This window comes from Astyanax mexicanus, chromosome 2 (genome assembly GCF_023375975.1).
Source record: "Astyanax mexicanus isolate ESR-SI-001 chromosome 2, AstMex3_surface, whole genome shotgun sequence".
NCBI lineage: Eukaryota > Metazoa > Chordata > Actinopteri > Characiformes > Acestrorhamphidae > Astyanax > Astyanax mexicanus.
The window spans coordinates 6,005,219-6,024,324 of record NC_064409.1 but is presented as its reverse complement, the minus strand read 5'-3'; the positions used below and the strand labels follow the sequence as shown (position 1 = coordinate 6,024,324).

At 39.2% G+C, this 19,106-nt stretch overlaps 2 protein-coding genes across 3 annotated transcripts in view; one reads left to right on the top strand and one right to left on the bottom strand.

Annotated features, from left to right (window-relative positions):
• The window catches only part of sult4a1 (sulfotransferase family 4A, member 1), a 282,375-nt gene that overhangs the window by 12,978 nt on the left and 250,291 nt on the right, over positions 1-19,106 (bottom strand). The gene's annotated exons all lie outside the window — the stretch shown is intronic.
• The window catches only part of scube1 (signal peptide, CUB domain, EGF-like 1), a 123,730-nt gene that overhangs the window by 7,375 nt on the left and 97,249 nt on the right, over positions 1-19,106 (top strand). For both annotated transcript variants that reach the window (XM_022671821.2, XM_022671820.2), the window contains exon 3: positions 10,907-11,032. In XM_022671821.2, coding sequence (XP_022527542.1) covers positions 10,907-11,032 — 126 coding nt within the window. The remainder of the gene's footprint in view (positions 1-10,906; positions 11,033-19,106) is intronic.

Genomic DNA, 19,106 nt, shown 5'->3' with positions numbered 1-19,106 from the left:
AGTACTCCAGTCTTTTCTAACTTGCTGCCTATCACTCTACCTCTCTGCATTTTCAAATCTTCACACTTTCATTTTTTTTAACCAATAACTTAAAAACGTAAGTTGAATAAACTTGGGTAAATTTGAGTAACTCACAGGAAGTTAAGACAATATGTTATTTTAAGTTATTTTTATGTAAAACGAAGGAACTTGAGTTCAATGTACTAAACTTGTCATGGCAATTGGAATTGAAAAGAACAAATAAGTTCACATAACTTAATGTGGCTGTAATGTTTTACAGTGTATGTGTGCCCACAAATGTTCAACTAACTCAAAATAGTTGAGTATTGTTTAGAAATATCCAATTTTATGTAAAACAGACTTAAATCATTTGCGTTCAAATAACGTATGGGTTTACAGTACATGGTTACACACACACAATCATGCACTTACTCTGTCTTTCTCTCTCTCTTTCTCTCTCTCGTTCGTCCTCTCTCACTCTGGGCACTTGGGCAGGTCATACAGCTGTTCCTCAGCCCCTGCTGTGGCTCTTAATTAGTGAGGAGGAAGTGGAGTGTAGAAGGTGTGAGGTGCTGCCAAAGTGTTCACACCTCCAGCTCCTTTTCTGCCTGAGAGCACAGCACAGCTGGGGCTAGCACATGCATACACACACACACACACACACACACACACACACATACACATACACATGCACACGTAGGCTGACATACACAAAAATATAAATATACCCACAGTCTGTGCCCTTAGTAACATGCATTTATGTAATTGGAAGTGCATATTGACATAAACACACATTTGTACACATATTTGCAGCCATATTTGGACATGAGTGGATTTGGCTCCACTCATGTTTGTGTACATATGCATCTGTACACACACACAGATTCATCCATAGGTTCTTGGTCATGCACACCTGTGTATTTAATATACAGCTCTGGAGAAAAGAAAAAGAGACCGCTTAAAAATGATGAGTTTCTTTGATTTTACCAAATTGAAAACCTCTGGATTTTGATTTTTTTGCACAAGGAATGGCATAAAAAAGTTATCCAAAAGCAGTGTGTGAGACTGGTGGAGGAGAACATGATGCCAAGATGCATGAAAACTGTGATTGATTATTGACTATTGATTTCTGAACCTTAAAACTTTATAAATATGAGCTTTTTCTCTTTGCATTATTTGAGGTCTGAAAGCTCTGCATCTTTTTTGTTTTTTTCAGACCACTTCAGTTTCAGAATCAGTTTCTCTGATTTTGCCATGTTTGAGTAAAGCGAAAATTATTGTTTTATTCTATAAACTAAAGACAGCGTTTCTCGCACATTCCAAATAAAAATATTGTCATTTAGAGCATTTATTTGCGGAAAATGAGAAATGGCTGAAATAACCAAAAAGATGAAGAGCTTTCAGACCTCAAATAATGCAAAGAAAACAAGTTCATATTCATAAAGTTTTAAGAGTTTAGAAATCAATATTTGGTGAAATAACCCTGTTTTTTAATCACAGTTTTCATGCATCTTGGCATCATGTTCTCCTCCACCAGTCTTACACACTGCTTTTGGATAACTTTATGCTGCTTTACTTCAGGTGCAAAAATTCAAGCAGTTTAGTTCAGTTTGGTTTGATGGCTTGTGATCATCCATCTTCCTCTTAATTATATTATAGAGGTTTTCAATTAGGTAAAATCAAAGAAATTCATAATTTTAAGTGGTCTCTTTTTTTCAGGGCTGTAATAATAATATATAATACTTGCATTATTACATATACCAGATACACACATCACCCCAGCCATATTAAACAAAATAGTGGATCCAGAAAGAGTGGGATGACACCTGGGCAGAAGAATAAAAATCTGGTTACACTCACTTTGTTTTATCCCTGCTTGTGTGCAAGGCATTCTTCATCTGTGGATTCTATATTATTCTTTCTGTCACACCCCCTCTTTGCTCAGATGTTTCGAGCTAATGTTTCAGGAAATGGGGAAATGTGCTCTCTACCTATTACGGAACCTGAAACCCATTTTCGACTCCATTAATGAATTAGGTGAATTTGAAATGGAATTGAACCAGACCGTGCTCTGGAGCGCAGTCCCGATGCTGAAGGCTGAGGCTAGACAGAGCAGACTAGAACAACACATCTTTTATTTCCTCCAAGGAAACAGAGAGAATGTTCTGGAGCTTACAGGAGCCAGTTCCTCCCACCTTAAAACCACAGTCTCCACTGCACAGAAGCAGAGGTGGGGAAATAATCTGCAGTGTGTGCAGCGGGACCGTACTTTTTATTTGTGAATATTGAGTGTGCGTTCTGAGTGCATCTAGCTGGTTTCTGCTTCTCGTGTCATTTCAAAACTAAGTTTAAAAAGCTAACGCCGGTTGATTTTCACCCACACAATTCATTTTTTTTAAATTAAATTGTCATTGTGTTGCTGCTGTCTGAGTTATATGAATCTTTCGTGAGCTTTAGGACAATGAATATTGATGTTATTAATGTTATGGTTGATTACATCCTTCTATTCATGTTTTTTATGGACAAAAAATTGTTATGGACAAATCTCACCTTGGACAGCACGTTTTTGAGAGACTACTGTCAGGTAGACGGTGCAGAACTATTAAAATGAGAACAAATCAACTTAAAAAACAGTTTTTATCCCACTGCAGCACTAAACAGCAAGACATAGGACTGTATAAGTGCAATATATTTACTAGTTAAATAGGGCAGTGTGCAATCTGTCACTATTTTGCATAAACTTGTTTGATTTGCTGTTTTTCTTTAGGTAAATCTTCTATATGTTATTTTACAAATTGTATTGTTTGTGACACCGGAGAGGATTGTACCATAATTTTGTTATACTTGGTATAATGACAAATAAAGACATTCTATTCTACAGGGGTTGGACAATGAAACACCTGTCATCATTTTAATGTGGGAGGTTCCATGGCTAAATTGGAGCAGCCTGGTGGCCAATCTTCATTAATTGCACATTATTGCACCAGTAAGAGCAGAGTGTGAAGCTTCAATTAGCAGGGTAAGAGCACAGTTCTGCTCTAAATATTGCAATGCACACAACATTATGGGTGACATACCAGAGTTCAAAAGAGGACAAATTGTTGGTGCACGTCTTGCTGGAGCATCTGTGACCAAGACAGCAAGTCTTTGTGATGTATCAAGAGCCACGGTATCCAGGGTAATGTCAGCATAACACCAAGAAGTACCAACCACATCCAACAGGATTAACTGTGGATGCTGTAAGAGGAAGCTGTCTGAAAGGGATGAAAGGGGTGCTAACCCGGATTGTATCCAAAAAACATAAAACCACGGCTGATCAAATCACAGCAGATTATTTATCAATTATTGTGGTCTAAAACCAGGTGTTTAAGTTTCATTTTCCAACCTCTGTATTCTATTCTATTCTATTATATGTAGTCTTCACTTTTTTCCACTTCTTTTCTTCGTGTCAGTAGGCATTCTCCATTCACATTGGAGGCTGTGGGTGTGTAGCGGGTAGGAGGGGGCCGCGCTGTCTGAAGCACAGAGCCCATTACTAAGACCCTGCTCTCTAATTAAAGCCCTCCGTGTTTGGCTTTAAAGGAAATTAAGAGAACTACACAGAGGACTTGGCTGACTCTTACTCTGTCATATCGTCTGTTTACATAGTCATGTCCTCTGCTCGCAGCCAGCTGGCTGACTCTGAAGTTTATGAACCTAAAGAAACAAGCTCTCAGGCGCTGTGGTGTTGATTAGCAGTAGGAAGTCACGGTACGTCTCGGCTTTTGTGGCCGAAGCTCGCAGTGGCAGAGACTCAAGAGGAAGCCTGTGATAGTCCACAGACCTCTGATGAGGATCCAGAGCCGGGCATCACTCTTGACAAGCAGACACAAACGGATTGCAGGCGATTTATGGTTTGTTTTGAGGCCTACTTCAGATGACAAGTCTCCACACTACATTACCCCTGTCACAAGCTGTGCAGCCCGCGGGCTATTGTTTTCGTGTTGACTCTTTCTCTGCACTCTGAGCGGCGAGCGTGATTGGAAACGACTAGAAGTGCGCTAACGTCAATAAACAGAACACCGCTCGTCAGCTGTCAGCAGGCAGCCGCGAGGCTACTTCAGCCGCGGAACAGCGCGACGCTTCATCAGCGCTATTTTCATGACCTCCTGATAGGCTCTCGGTGAGTGTAAGCAGAAGATTGAAAGTCATTGAATGGGTCATATTTATTCGTCTGCTGAAAGAAAGGCCTCTCCTTACAGTAATGCGATCTTGTGTTTGTTAATGTCACCGTGTAGATTTTTCCATCTCTCTCTCTCACTTGCGCTCACTCTTAGGCATTGGAAAAATGTGAACTTTTCTTGCTCTTGTCACCAGCAGTCAGAGGAAGGACGGTGGGGGGACTGAATGTCATGCCATTACACAGTATCTGATGCTGACTTGGTATTGTGTTAACATAGATCTTACATCATCTTAGATCTTAAAGAGAGATTGTTAATTTTTTTTAGTTTAGTATAGTTTTTCTCCTCTAATAAAGCAATCAAATGTGTCTAAAAGTCTAAATATTAAAATTATGTTTAAAAAAAAAAAAAAAAAAAAAAATATGTTTGCGGTTTGCGACAACGTGTAATGGGTACAATACAAAAAAACAATAAACAGTATTCATTAGGCTGGATATTATTGAACAATTTTGAAAGATAGATTAATGATTGTCATCTTTAAAATGATTGCAATACACAATATAATATAATAACAATGAACAGCATTATGCAATCAACGGCATTTCTTGCTCTTTTGGGCTCCCCCTACAGTTGGGCAGTGTAATTTTTTACATGGTTTTACTCCACTGCTGTTAATGCAAATCAGACTATGCACTTCCATCGATACACTTCCTGGCCAAAAATAAAAAGTGGCCAGTTGCAGTTGGTCCGGTCTAGGTTCAGCAACAGTATGTGCTGAAAGAATGAGGTCAGCTGACCTCAATACCTGAATATACTGAATATTATAGACCAGTTTATTCCATCAATGGATCAATTTTTTCTTCCCTGATGAACACGGCCATATTCCAAGATATGTCAGGATTCATGATGCTGGAATTGTGAAAGAGTTCAGAGTTCAGGGAGCATGAGATCATCATTTATCATTTTCACACATGGATTAAGATTAAGAGAGTTCACCACAGAGTCCAGACCTTAACCTCATTGAGAATCTTTGGGATGTGCTGGATGGAGAAGAGCTGCTTTGTGCAGAGGTCAGACTCTACCATCATCAATGCTGCTGCAAGATCTTGGTGAAAAATTAATCCAGCAGCACTGGATTGAAATAAATATTTTGACATTGCAGAAGCTTATTGAATTAAATGATCATGAGGACCATGAGATGTGGAAGAGTAATATTACACAATTTTACACAAATTTGACTTGGGTTACACAGTGCTACACAGTTCTTGCGGTTAGTTTTGTGGCTGCTTCACCAAAAACACATAGTGCAGTTAGCGGTTGGTCAAGTCTAGAGTAGCAAAGATTGATGCGATAATCTCTGTAGAAGTCAGTGGAGCATCACTGTGATTTTGAAGCTGTTATTTTATTTATGCTTTAAACAAATAGTACAAGAGTACAAGGATCTCAACCTGTTGCATGAGGTCACATGATAGCTTTCACGTGATAATTTTAACTGTGGAGTCTCTTTAAGTGTTAATGAACCTCAAGCTGAGCTCTGTTAGACCATTGGAAGTTTCCATTCTGTTTTTTTTTTTTTTATCAGTCTGTGAAACAGGTCAAGCAATTGTTGGTGCTGCAGGCATGTCCTAGTCTCTGCTTAAAGTGTATGTGTGAACATGTGTTTGTGTGTGTGTGTGTGTGAAAGACGCAGTGAACGGGAAAGCAAGACAGAGAGATAGAGATAGAGAGAGAGAAAGAGAGAGAGAGATTGGTGAGGTGTCAGACTATTAGTAGGCCATTGTCTGCCTGGTGTCTGTGTGTTCGTCACACTGCTGCTGCTGCTCTGACTGGCTGGCTGGGTGTGACCACCCTCTCTTACTAAAGCCCCCCCCATCACCACCACCACCCTCCCACCCACCCTCTCAGAGCAGGTCAGTCTGTCTCTGCTGCTTTATATAGGTCTATACACAGCATCACACATACTGTACACTGACACACACAGACCTACACATAGTTACTATCACACACACACACACACACAAACACACAAACCCAAACCCAGCCACAGAAATGTACCCACCTGTACACTTATACAAACACACACACTCACACACTCCTCCAGACGTTTACACACCACAGTGGCAGAAATACATAAAGGTATCGCACCCCACTCTTAAATTTTGCTATGGAACAGATCTGCATTTTGACACAGAAGAGAGGAATATCGCCTCACGTCCAACGTATTCCCAAAGCCCAGGCCTCTGCAGCCAGGACAGTGGCGGGAAAAAAGCTGTCAAGGTGCACATTTACAATTACATATTTGATGTTTGGAGGGCTCCGAACAGGAGGAGGTAGAGCGGAGATGGAAATAGAAGAAAAGTGTGAGGTTAGAACATGAATATGAGAGAAACAGAATATAGATTAAAGGAGAACTCTGGTGTTAAATGGACTTTTGTTGTAGTAAAACATGATAAAAAGTGCTTACCTTTTATGATTAGCACACTTTCGTTCTCCCACAGCGTTCTGAGATCCAGAAATTTTAACAGTTTGTCCAAACACCCTTCATAACTGGGTGACACGGGGCATAAATTGCCCAGATAAATCGCTTTTTCCACCGTTATCCAGCTCAAAGTAGCTAAAACACCTTCTTGCTAGAATCTGGAGAGTCCTGACATTTAAAACGAGGCATTAATAACTTAAAAAGTGCACAAGAAGCTTATTAAAAACTACTGTTTACATCCTATATCCTGAACTGAAAATAACATAAAGATACATATACTGTACATAGACTCTGCATAGCCTGCCTCCTGGCACCGGCTGCTATGCTATGCAGAGTCTATGTATATATTTGTCTATGTTATTTTCAGTACAGTAATGGCGGCGCTCGGAGCTGAAGCTCGCATTATAGGACGTTATAGCACTTATAGGATTCTAGCAAGGAGGTGTGGAGCTACTTTGAGCTGGATAACGGTGTAAAAAGTGATTTATAGATTTATCGGGGCAAATTATGCCACGTGTCACCCAGTCTGAAGGGTATTTGAACAAACTGTTAAAATGTCTGGATCTCTGAAAGCTGTAGGAGAGTGGAGGTGTGCTATTCATCAAAGGTAAGTACTTTTTATCATGTTTTACTACAACAAAATTTCCATTTTACACCAGAGTTCTCCTTTAATCTATATTCTGTTTCTCTCATATTCATATTCTAACCTCACACTTTTCTTCTATTTCCATCTCCGCTCTGCCTCCTCCTGTTTGGAGCCCTCCAAACATCAAAGCTTGTTCTTTTTGAAGCAGCATTATGCAAGAATTGGTCAGACTTGAATCTGCTCAAACTAAAAGCTACCCATCTTTATCGTCAACCTGTAGATTAAAGCAGCTTTATGTACAAATTGGCCAGGAAGTGTAATTCATACTTTAAAACTTAAAAAAACTATTTTTTTAAATCCCGAAGCCTAGGCCTGCACATCCGCAGCCAGGACAGTGGCCGGGAAAAAGCTCTCAAGGTGCACTTTTACAAGCCTTGATGTTTGGAGGGCTCCGAACAGGAGGAGGCAGAGCGCAGATGGAAATAGAAGAAGAAAGTGAGGTTAGAATATGACAAGGCGCTGACCTGAGAGAACAGCGTCAGGGAAAGTGGGCGACCCCGCCGCTCACGGTTCGTGTCCTGCAGCTGTTTGAACAGCAGGCCCAGTCATCGCCAATCATCTCCGAGCTCGGATCGGAAAGGGGGGGAAAAAAAAGGGAGCAGGAAAAGACCTTTTCCCAGAACCTTGCATTAGTGAGGTGTGAGAGTTTGTCCACTTGGCTTTTTGAGTCCTGCTGGTTCCTTGTGCAGAAGCCTTCAGCCTCTCGGCACAGCATGGTTCTGGTTTTGGATGGAGGGAAGAGGAGGAGGAGGAGAAGGGGGAGTCGGGGGTAGGGGGTTGGTGGTGGTGTTGCTGGATTGGCATTGCCCCCTACTGACCCCACTCCTGCTGAGGTGTCGGCGGAGGTGCCCAATCTGCCTAATGAGATGTTGAGCATGAACACTTCACCTGAGATTGGAGGAGTGTGTGAATGTGTGTGTGTGTAAGGGATTTGTGTGTGTGTGTGTGTGTGTAAGGGATTTTCTGGTGTGTGTGTGTGTGTGTGTGTTTTGTGTGTTAGAGGAGAAACAGCATCAGGCCCAAGCTGTCGGCTTGCCGCTGGCCGATGTCAACAACAGCTCGGGGGCAGGAAGTGTATCGGCTGGAGGCTAACTAGCCATTCACTTCACTAATGACCCCCTTCTTCTTATACCTTCTGCTATGTGCCTGACACTCTCAAATTGTGAGGTCAGCTCCTATTTTGTTTTTTTTTGTTTTTTTTCCATAAACTCTCAGGATTAAGCTTCGAAACTCTTGCAGACAGGGATTCAATCTGCACAAACTAAAAGCTACCCATGATTCCCATCAAAATTGAACCTATAGACTAAACCAGCATAATGCAAGAATTGGTTGGGAAGGGTAATTCATGCTTCGAAACACTTGTAAAGAACTCACTTTAGGTACACATGCTTTACTGGACAAGCTGAGAGATATCATCTCTTATAATCACCGCTGAAAGTGATTTTACACAAATATACCTGTAGTTATTAAGCCTTCAGCATAGTTTTTACAAGCAGTCTTTTGCGTGCATCACTAAAGTTACATGGTGCAGACACTGGCATGGCTGTTGACAGGGCTGGATCTGCACAAACTAAAAGCTACCCATAATTCCCATCATTATTCAACCTATTGAATAAAGCAGCATTACGCAAGAATTGGTCAGGAAGTGTAGTTCGAAACAATTTAAGTACACATGCTTTTCTGGGCAAGCTGAGAGAAACATAATATTCATGGAAAGTTATTGTACATAAAGTTTCACTAAAGTTACATAGTGCAGACATAGGCAAGTATGGAAATTATAGAATTGCTCTTTCAGTGGAGTGTCACAAAGTTTTTCTATTAGTCTTTAGTTTTTCCCATCTTAGTTTCTTGTGTTGGTCTGAAGGACTGAAGTGTATTAAGCACAACATATTTGATTTGCTCTGGAAGTCCCATCTAAACACACAAACCAAAAACACAAAGCTGAAAAGCATGTTTATGGATTCCTTAGGAATGAGCTGGCTCTCGGTTTGACAAGTCTCTGTACTCCGACAGCCCCCTCTGCTCCCAAATAGCCAAAAAACGGCTAACCACCCTTTGATGCGGAAAGGAAATAAACAGAATTTAAAGAAGAGGCAATGTGTTCAGACCTCTATTACGGGGCTGGATGTGTGAGTGTGATTAGACTTTGGGTTTTTTGTGGTAACAGATCAGTCAGTAATACTGGTTACTAGGGATGGCCACAGCCAATATCCAGTGTTTTTCATTACATAACTGCAGAAAGAGTACATAAACCTTTATAAACATTGGGATTGGGACTTCATCTGCTTGGTTTAGCATTACAGAGAAATGTAGCATTCATTTTTAGAAGCCTACAAATATAATACAATATAAGTCATGCAAAAAAGGGCAATTCAATAAAACTGATTTAAACAAATAGTTATGTTATGAAGGGTGGACAAAGAAACTGAAACACCTGGTTTTAGACCACAATAATGTATTGTGGTGACGGACAGTTCTGGTGGAAACAGGAGAGTTGAGGTGCACATTGAATTCTGCCGTGATTGTTCAGCCATGGTTTTATGTTTTTTGGATACAATCCAGGTTAGCACCCGAACATCCCTTTCAGACAGCTTCCTCTTACAGCATCCACAGTTAATCCTGTTGGATGTGGTTGGTATTTCTTGGTGTTATGCTGACATTACCCTGGATATTGTGGCTCTTGATGCATCACAAAGACTTGCTGTCTTGGTCACAGGTGCTCCAGCAAGACGTGCACCAACAATTTGTCCTCTTTTGAACTCTGGTATGTCACCCATAATGTTGTGTGCATTTCAATATTTAGAGCAGAACTGTGCTCTTACCCTGATAATTGAACCTTCACACTCTCTTACTGGTGCAATGTGCAATTAATGAAGATCGGCCACCAGGCTGCTCCAATTTAGCCATGAAATCTCCCTCAGTTTCATTGTCCAACCCCTGTACATGTAGGTCATGTGATGACATTTTAGAATTGTTGAAGACTTCTTTACTCATCTCGCTTTCTTCTCTTCCTCTTTTTTTACATGAATGTATCTAAAAATGGCAACTTAAGGAGATGTTCCGCCTGATATTTTGTAGTTGAAGACAGATCTTTAATAACAGTTTAAGAAACAGGCAAATGTCTAATCAGACATCTAAAACAAGGAAGTCAAAGGTTACGACAAAAGACTAGGTAAAACACCTGGCAAAGGCAGGAATATTGAATAATCACTGGGATAAGAAATGCTCAGAGTTTTTCAGACGGGTGGTCACTGGGAGGGCGACAGTAATCAGAACTCCGGTGATGCCGAGCACTGTTGAGAGAGGGTGGAGTCGGAGAGCTGACATAATGTAAAGAACGACTGGTTTTAAGCTACTGTATACCAACAAATGAAAATGATGTAGCTTAAAACTGAGAAAAGCTTTTTTTCACTGTAATAAAATGCTTTTTGCTTTTCCCCAATCTAAAAGTGAATCATCAAATATCATTTTTTGATCTAATTAAATTTAAATCTGTCTGATCCCAGTGATGATTGGAATATCTTTGCTTATTCTTTATTGTTTCTCACTGTGCTGCTCAGTTGCGCTGTAATTAATGTGTTATTAACATGTGTGTTTTATGTGTGTGTGTGTTCCATTTAGATATAGACGAGTGTGATAACGACTACAACGGAGGCTGCGTGCACGACTGTATCAACATCCCTGGAAACTACAGGTGCACATGCTACGATGGCTTCATGCTGGCAGATGATGGACACAACTGTCTAGGTAAGAGTGTTGCAGATCATCACAGTGTGTATGGGTGCACAGACAGTACATACAGTACATACATGAAACAGCTACCAGAGGCAGATTGTATATATGCCCAATATTGCTTATTATATGTATATGTATATGATGCTCTTTGCTATCTTGCACCCCGTCAGCAGTCTATTTTTGCTCCTTCTCCTGCACTGTTAAAATAGCGTCTGAGTTTAAGAATAAATCTACACTGATGTGTGTGGTGGTCTGGAAGTGAGGTGTGTTCAGTGAGGTAAATTTCTGGCCTATTTCTATCTTGGAGGCAGAAAACAGGTGCGCCACTGACTGATTAAAACCTCAATCGTCAGTGTCTATTCCTATAGGTTTGCTCAGAGCAAAAACCTTACTTTTAACACAACAATAAACAGAATGAAGAATAAAATAACATTACTGTTCCATTAAATGAGCTGCTGGTGTATCTTCACAGTGTGAACTCGCAGGTCAGTATCTGTCTCTGCTGAGATGCAGAAAAGTTGTGTTGCGTCCAAAATTAACCTATAGATCGCTAAAATAGGGCCCATAGGGCTCATCTCTTGGCCAAGTGACCTCTGTGAGGACCCCTCCATGAATGTAAACAAATGCTCTTGTGTGCACTCTGGGAAGTGCAGTCTCTAATTTAGCACCCTCACTCTGGCCAACCTGACAGGAATCAGCAGGCAGGAACCCTCTCCGCTCCCTTTTTTACATCTCTTTTAAAGACGTCACCTCTGAAGTCACCAGCGGCAAAATCGCGTCCAGTTCCCAGAATCCAGCTGGCATGGTGGATGTTTGTGTTAGCGGTTAAACATGGATGGAGGAAAGAGAAGTCAAAGAGAAAATTAATAACTCTGCGTCTCGTATTTATTGAAATAGTTCAAAGATGAAATTCCATGACCCTAAGAGGCAGGGCTGGTTTAATGTTTTTTTTATCGGGGGGCTGGCTGTAGGGGTTCAGGAATCTGTTGAGAGGTTTTTTTTTTCTCTGGTTCATGTGGCAGATCTTCGACATGTCCGTCCGCGTTCGCGCTGTAAGTGAATGCAGATGTTGTGTCGCTGGTTTGAAGTGGACTTGTCAAACTGTGGTGTGGTTCTACACTGTGGTGTCTTGGTGAAATGTGTGTCAGAAAGTAAATTTACAGTGTCTCCCTCTCTCTCTCTCTCTCTCTCTCTCTCTCTCTCTCACACACTGTAAGCCCGGATAAGTTGAATTAACTTAAAACAATTGGGGAAACTGGTTGCCTTAAAAAAGTTAAGTAATGCGTAATGAAAACTGAAGTTAGCATAACTTAGAACAGGGGTATTTAGTTAGAAATCAGTACGGTCCAGTTGGAGAAAATTTCGTCAGTCCAAGGTCTGGACTGTCGCCATGTTAACTTGTGTTATGATTCAGTGCTATACCCTGTATAATATATCCTCCTGAGACCCTGACTTCGAGATCTAACAAGCAAAAAAATTAAGAACTATCTCCAACTCAATTATTCCAAAAAACAACTTTAATTTTTTGATAGTAAGCAAATAAACATCAGGAGAATAGTTTCAAACATAAAATTGGATGAGAGTTTTGTATCTGTCCCATGTTTCTGTCTGAACTGGCTGTAGAAACCACTGACTGGGATTCCCACCCTCTTGATTTCAATCAGTTAAGTGTTGAATGTTGTCATGTGACCACTAGATGATACAGCAGTGTGTCCATATGAGGCCAAAGGGTTAAAGTTTTGCAAAATTATTAAGTATAATGGTGCAGAGAAGCAGAAATGTCTCAAAAAGGGTCTCAAGAGGATATATATATATATATATATATATATATATATATATATATATACCTGACCTGTTAGGTTGTTTGATGAAAACTATGATGAAAAAAATTGATAATAATAATAAAATGCCTCTCTGGCTAGGTTTGTTTACATTCCTCCCATGTTTCTCTCTCTCTCGCGCTCGGCGTGTCTTTAGTTTCCGCCTGTTTTCGTTTTTCCGCGATTTATATGGCTCCCTATCTCTTTATTAAGGCGTTTTTCCTGGCCGCGCCCCAATTCACCAGCTGGGGCAGCGATCTGTAATCACAGATCTGATTGGCAGAGGAGAGCATTTGGTGATCTTACAGCACATGTGATTGGTCTGTGAGTTTTTTACTGCGCCACAAAGCACGTATAACACAAAAACAAGAAAAGTTCCACTGATTTAAGTGAACATAGTCAGAGTTAAATCCTTCTCAGTAGTTTATCGGTTTGGGTCCACATTGGACAACGTCTGGGTCTGGACCCGGACCGCGGTCCGCCTACTAGTGACCCCTGACTGACCCCTGAACATCAAGTCAAGTCATTACAACTAAAGGGGAAGTTGATTTAACCTTTTTATTTTTGTTAGACCGGATAAGTTGAGTTTACTTTTTATTTTTTTAAGGCAGCCGGTTTGCTCAATTTTCTTTAAGTAATAGGGAATGAAAACTTGAGTTAGCATAAATTAAAATATCAAGTTATTACAACTAAAGGGGAAGTTGATTTATTCCTAGAGTAGCCCAGGGGGAATCACTACACACTGATGGTGAGTGTTAGTCAGAAACTGTTGGACACACCCAGTATGCAGAGGTGGAAAGTGATGAATTACATTTACTCAGGTTACTGTAATTGAGTAGATTTTATGAGTAATTTGTCATTTTTAAAGTAGTTTGTAAAATAGTAATAGTAGTTTTACTTTTACTCAAGTTCATTTTGACACAAGTAATTTACTTTGCTACATTGTAAAACTCACCGTTAGTGAGTAAAAAATAAAATGCTGGGAAAAAAACAATTGTCTGAATTTAATTAAATTGTCTAATTTGCCCGGATGGATGCTCGCGCGTGAAAGGTCCAAAATATTATTTGGAATAATAGTTCATTAAAAACGATTTAATTTATGATTTGTTGTACTTTTTTTTACATCAAATTATTTAAAAGTAACTATGTAACTTTTACTCAAAGTACATTTTAAATTGAGTACTTTTTGACTTTTACTCGAGTAGATTTTTAGATGGTACTTGTACTTTTATTGAGTAGAATTTTAGCAAAGTAAAGGTAATTAATTACAGGTAATTAATTAAAGGAACTTAATAACAATTTTTCAGTACTTTTTTTTTACCTCTGCCAGTTTGCAAATAGATTGTGACAGAAGCCAATGAAAAAGAAGATGTTAATGGCAAAACAGACTAAACTCAGTTATTATTAACTCAGTTAAGTTGGTTCAACTCAAAGATCTCAGTTTGAATAGTACAGTATATGTGCCCACAAATCTGAGTTCAACTAACTCAAAGTTTTAGTTGAGTAATGTTTAGAAATATCCAATTTTACATAAAACAGACTTAAATCATTTGAGTTCAAACAGCTTCTGGGTTTAAAGTGCACTGTGTCTCTCCATCCACCCTGTGTGAAAAAGAGGAGAGAAAGAGTGAGAGTTAGAGGACAGTGCGTGAGCAGCTTTGGCGGAGACGGAGGAGAGGACTTCTGGCTGCTATATCTCTCCTCCTCTCTTCGCCGCTCGCAAAATCCAAAGCAAATACTGGATCAGGGCTGGCGGCATGATTTAGTTTCAGGATGCTGACCTCATCATTTTTCATTAGAACACACTAATGATGATGGATACTGAAGTAGGACGGGCCAGCACAGCTTCATCACGTCCCTACTGCAGCTACCTTAACTCTGTCGGCTGCTCTATATCCCTCTATCCGCTCTTTCAGTCTCTTTCCCTTTTTATTATCCTCTTTTTATCCTCTCTCTGTCTCTCTGGGTGTGTCCCAATTTTACACACAGAGACTATAGGGTTCATCCTACTGTACAGCTCTGGAAAAAAAAAATAAGAGACCAAATTGAAAACCTGTGCTTGAATTTTTGCACCAGGAGTAAAGCAGCATAAAGTTATCCAAAAGCAGTGTGTAAGACTGGTGGAGGAGAACATGCCAAGATGCATGAAACCTGGGTTATTTCACCAAATATTGATTTATTCTAAACTCTTAAAACTCTTAAAAATGATGAATAGGAACTTGTTTTTTGTTTTACATTATTTTACTTTTTTGTTATTTCGGTCATTTCTCATTTTCTGCAAATAAAAACTCTAAATGACAGTATTTTTATTTGTAATTTAGGAGAAATGTTTATAGAAAATAGTTTATAGAATAAAACTACAATGTTCATTTTACTCAGACATAAACCTATAAATAGTAAAATCAGAGAAACTGATTCAGAAACTGAAGTGGTCTCTTATTTTTTTTCCAGAGCTGTATATATATATATATATATATATATATATATATATATATATTATATATTACTAATTACATTGCCTTTTTTCTTTCACCTTTTGCTGCTTGCTTTTACTTTCTCTTTTCAGTGCCATCTGTCATTGTGTTCTAGATTCTTCTCTCACTTTCTTTTCCCACTCTGTCTTGTTCTCTCTCTTCTGCTCAGACCATGCTCTCTCTCTCTCTCTCTCTCTCTCTCTCTCTCTCTCTCTCTCTCTCTCTCTCTCTCTCTCTCTCTCTCTCTGTCAGTAAGTTCTTGGTTATCTTGGCTGTGGTTCGTTCTGGATTGACTCCAGGCTGTTTCCCCAGAGGCGATGGGCTTGCTCTCTATTTGACATCTTTATTGTGGAATGTCTCAAATAGAAGTATAAATGATGGGGCTGGGAACCAAGACAAGACCATAGAGGACCATCACCGGCATCAAGAGGGCTCCTCTGTCCTGCACCCCTACTTTCTCCCTTTCTCTCTTTCTCTATCCATCTGTTACATTCAGACTCAGTATAGATTTTGCTCTTCTTTCTTTCTTCTTTTTGTGTCTTGTTCATTTTGTTTCCTTCTGTTTTGTTTTTGTAGCCTCTTGTTTTTATCCTCCTCTTTATCCTCTCTTAGATTCTGCAGTGTCAGAATTAGCTCTTTCTCTCTCACCTTTTCATTAATAGCACAATGCGCGCAATAGTTGCATAGCTGAAGGTGCAGTGCATTTTTAAACACATTCTCATATTGTTATTATATTATATTACAGGTTAACAATATATTTACCCAATACCATTTATTTTACACTAATCATTGATACACAGATTGCATTATAATATAATATTGTGGAATAGAGAATAATTGAGTTCAGATAAAAAAATGCAATATATATATTGCAGAACAACACAATATCCTTATATTATTTATTTATTTAGATACAAAATAAATCTTCACTACCTACTGAAATACAGGGAGAGGAACGGCTAAATTGAGCATGTTTTGTAAACCAAATATTACAACATAATATATAAAAAAAAATATTTTACTTAGTACATGAATTAAAACTAATCAAACACTAAATATATTTGAGGATGGTAAATAGATTTGTTTTAAATAGAGGCAGGGCTGGAATGACACAACACAAATTATTATAAATTATTTTTAGTTTAAAAACTGAAACAAATAATAATATATTATCAATATGTCAGTTATTTATCATGACCAGAATAAATTCAGTTTTAACAAACTAAATTTGCAACAGATAAGCTAATTTGCTTATGGATTTAAACATCTGTAGATTTAAAACAAATTTTTAATAACACAATCTCAATGTCTTTAACCAATTACACATTCATTAAAATACTTGATTAGGCCTAACACAGTATTCTTCTTTATTTTTGCACTTTCAAAAAATTAAAAAGAATACAATAAATTCAACACGTTCTCCCCGTGTCTGCGTGGGTTTCCTCCGGGTTCTCCGGTTTCCTCCCACAGTCCAAAGACGGCACGTTCAGGCTAATTGGAACTTGATTGAAATTGCCCCTTAGGTGTGAGTGTGTGAGTGAATGTGTCTGTTTGTCTGTCTGTGTCTGTCTGCCCTGCGATGGATTGGCGGCCTGTCCAGGGTGTATCCTGCCTTCCGCCCGATGCCTGCTGGGATAGGCTCCAGCCCCCCCCCCCGCGACCCTTCACGGATAAAGCGGTTGACAATGAGATGAGATGAGATGAGACAATAAATTCAAATGATGTGATTTTTTCATCTTTCATCTAAAAACTGAGAAGCACTAATCAAGCTGTAACGTATATCATGTACATATTTTACCTCAGGGTATGTTTATCATGTTTCTCTTATTCCTTATTTTAAAGTTTTAAAACTTTAAAAACTTATTTATGCTCCTAGAAATTACATCACATTTACACAGCTTTAAACAGTTCACCCCTGACCTACAAAATATTAAATAAACAATATGCCTTGATCAATGAAACAGAACACCACTAATGTTAACCCAAATGGAAAGGGCTTGTGAGCTTAATGTTAAATGTTTGAATGTTTCTTATCTACTTTTTTCTTTATTATCACATTAATAAATCGTACACTATTGCTCTGTTTTTATTAATTGTTTTTTTTATATAAGCTCTTTCAGGCAAACTGTTTAGAATCTAGTTTTAATAAACTATAACATTATTTGGCCTCATGACCTTTTAGCTACTTTTGATGATCTTTTTCCTATATTCCAATGCTGACATTGCCTGATGCATCATCTCTAACAACGTTTTTATGTGGCAAATATAGCAAATATAAGGAAGTGAAACTATTTAAACCTTTATACAGATTTTTTTTTGCTTGTGCATTTTAATTTCTACTGTACATGATTTTCTTCATACTCCCTCTTTCTGCAGTATCCACACTTATGATTTTTGCTCATCTGCATTACTGTAGTTCTCTCTCCCACTTGCCTCTTCTAATATATCAAGTGTTTACTCTACTCACACTCACCTCACTCAGATGATAACAGCATATCCACTGAACTAAACAGAAAAGAACAGGAGAGACAGCAGTAACAGTGACTTTTTGTTGATGACTGTGGGAAAGCTGTGGAGATCTGCGCAGGCGCAGTAGCCGTAACATGTTTAAGATCTTATCAGTGACTTAAAACATGTTTTGAGGCATCAAGTGGTCAGCGGTCTTCTAAAGCGCTGCCACTATGATCAGGAAATGGCTCGTTCGAATCCCAGTCATGCAGCTTGCCATCAGCTGCCAGATCCCTGAGAGAGCACAATTGGCCTTGCTCTCCCTGGGTGGGTACAGTAGATGGCGCTCTCTCCCCTCATCATTCCAAGGGTGATGTTGATCAGCAAACCAGGCTGCGTCTGTGAGCTGATGTATCAGAACCGAGTCGCTGCGCTTTCCTCCGAGTGGGCTGTGATGCTACTCTGCAATACTGCATCAGCAGCAGTTCAAAAAGAAGCGAAGTCTGACTTCACATGTATTGGAGGAGGCATGTGCTAGTCTTCAACCTGCTTGTGTTGTGGCATCACTAGTGATAGGGGATATGTATCGCTGGGTAGCAGCTAAATTGGTGAGACAATTTTCCTAGATAAATTGGGAGAAAATGGGAAAAAAAACTAAAAACTGAAAACCGAATTGAAAACTTCTGGGATATAATCAAGAAGAAGATGGATGATCACAAGCCATCAAACCAAACTGAACTACTTGAACTTTTGCACCAGGAATAAAGCAGCATACAGTTATCCAAAAGCAGTGTGTAAGACTGGTGGAGGAGAACATGATGCCAAGATGCATGAAAACTGTGATTTAAAACCAGGATTATTCCACCAAATATTGATTTCTGAACTCTTAAAACTTTATGAATATGAACTTGTTTTCTTTGCATCATTTGAGGTGTGAAAGCTCTGCATCTTTTTTGGTATTTCAGCCATTTCTCATTTTCTGCAAATAAATGCTCAAAATACAATATTTTTACAGTATTTGGGATTTGGGAGAAATGTTGTCTCTTAAATGTTGTCTCCAAATGATTACCATTTCAGGACTTTGGCGTGTGTCAATTTTGTCAAAGGTCATATATTTCAGAATTGGCTTGTTTCCAGCCCTGTTTTGATCACGCTGGATTTTCTTTTGAAGGGGGATTCAGCAGTGTTTGCGGTTCACAGTCACTTCCATGTACTGAACACTCGTTTTTATAACTATGCTAAAGGTAAATATAGTTTGACATGCCTGGGCCTCTTTAACCGGGCACACATTCACCCAGCAGCAGCCGTGGACTCGGAGCGAGAGCGCAGACAGAGGCTAAACAC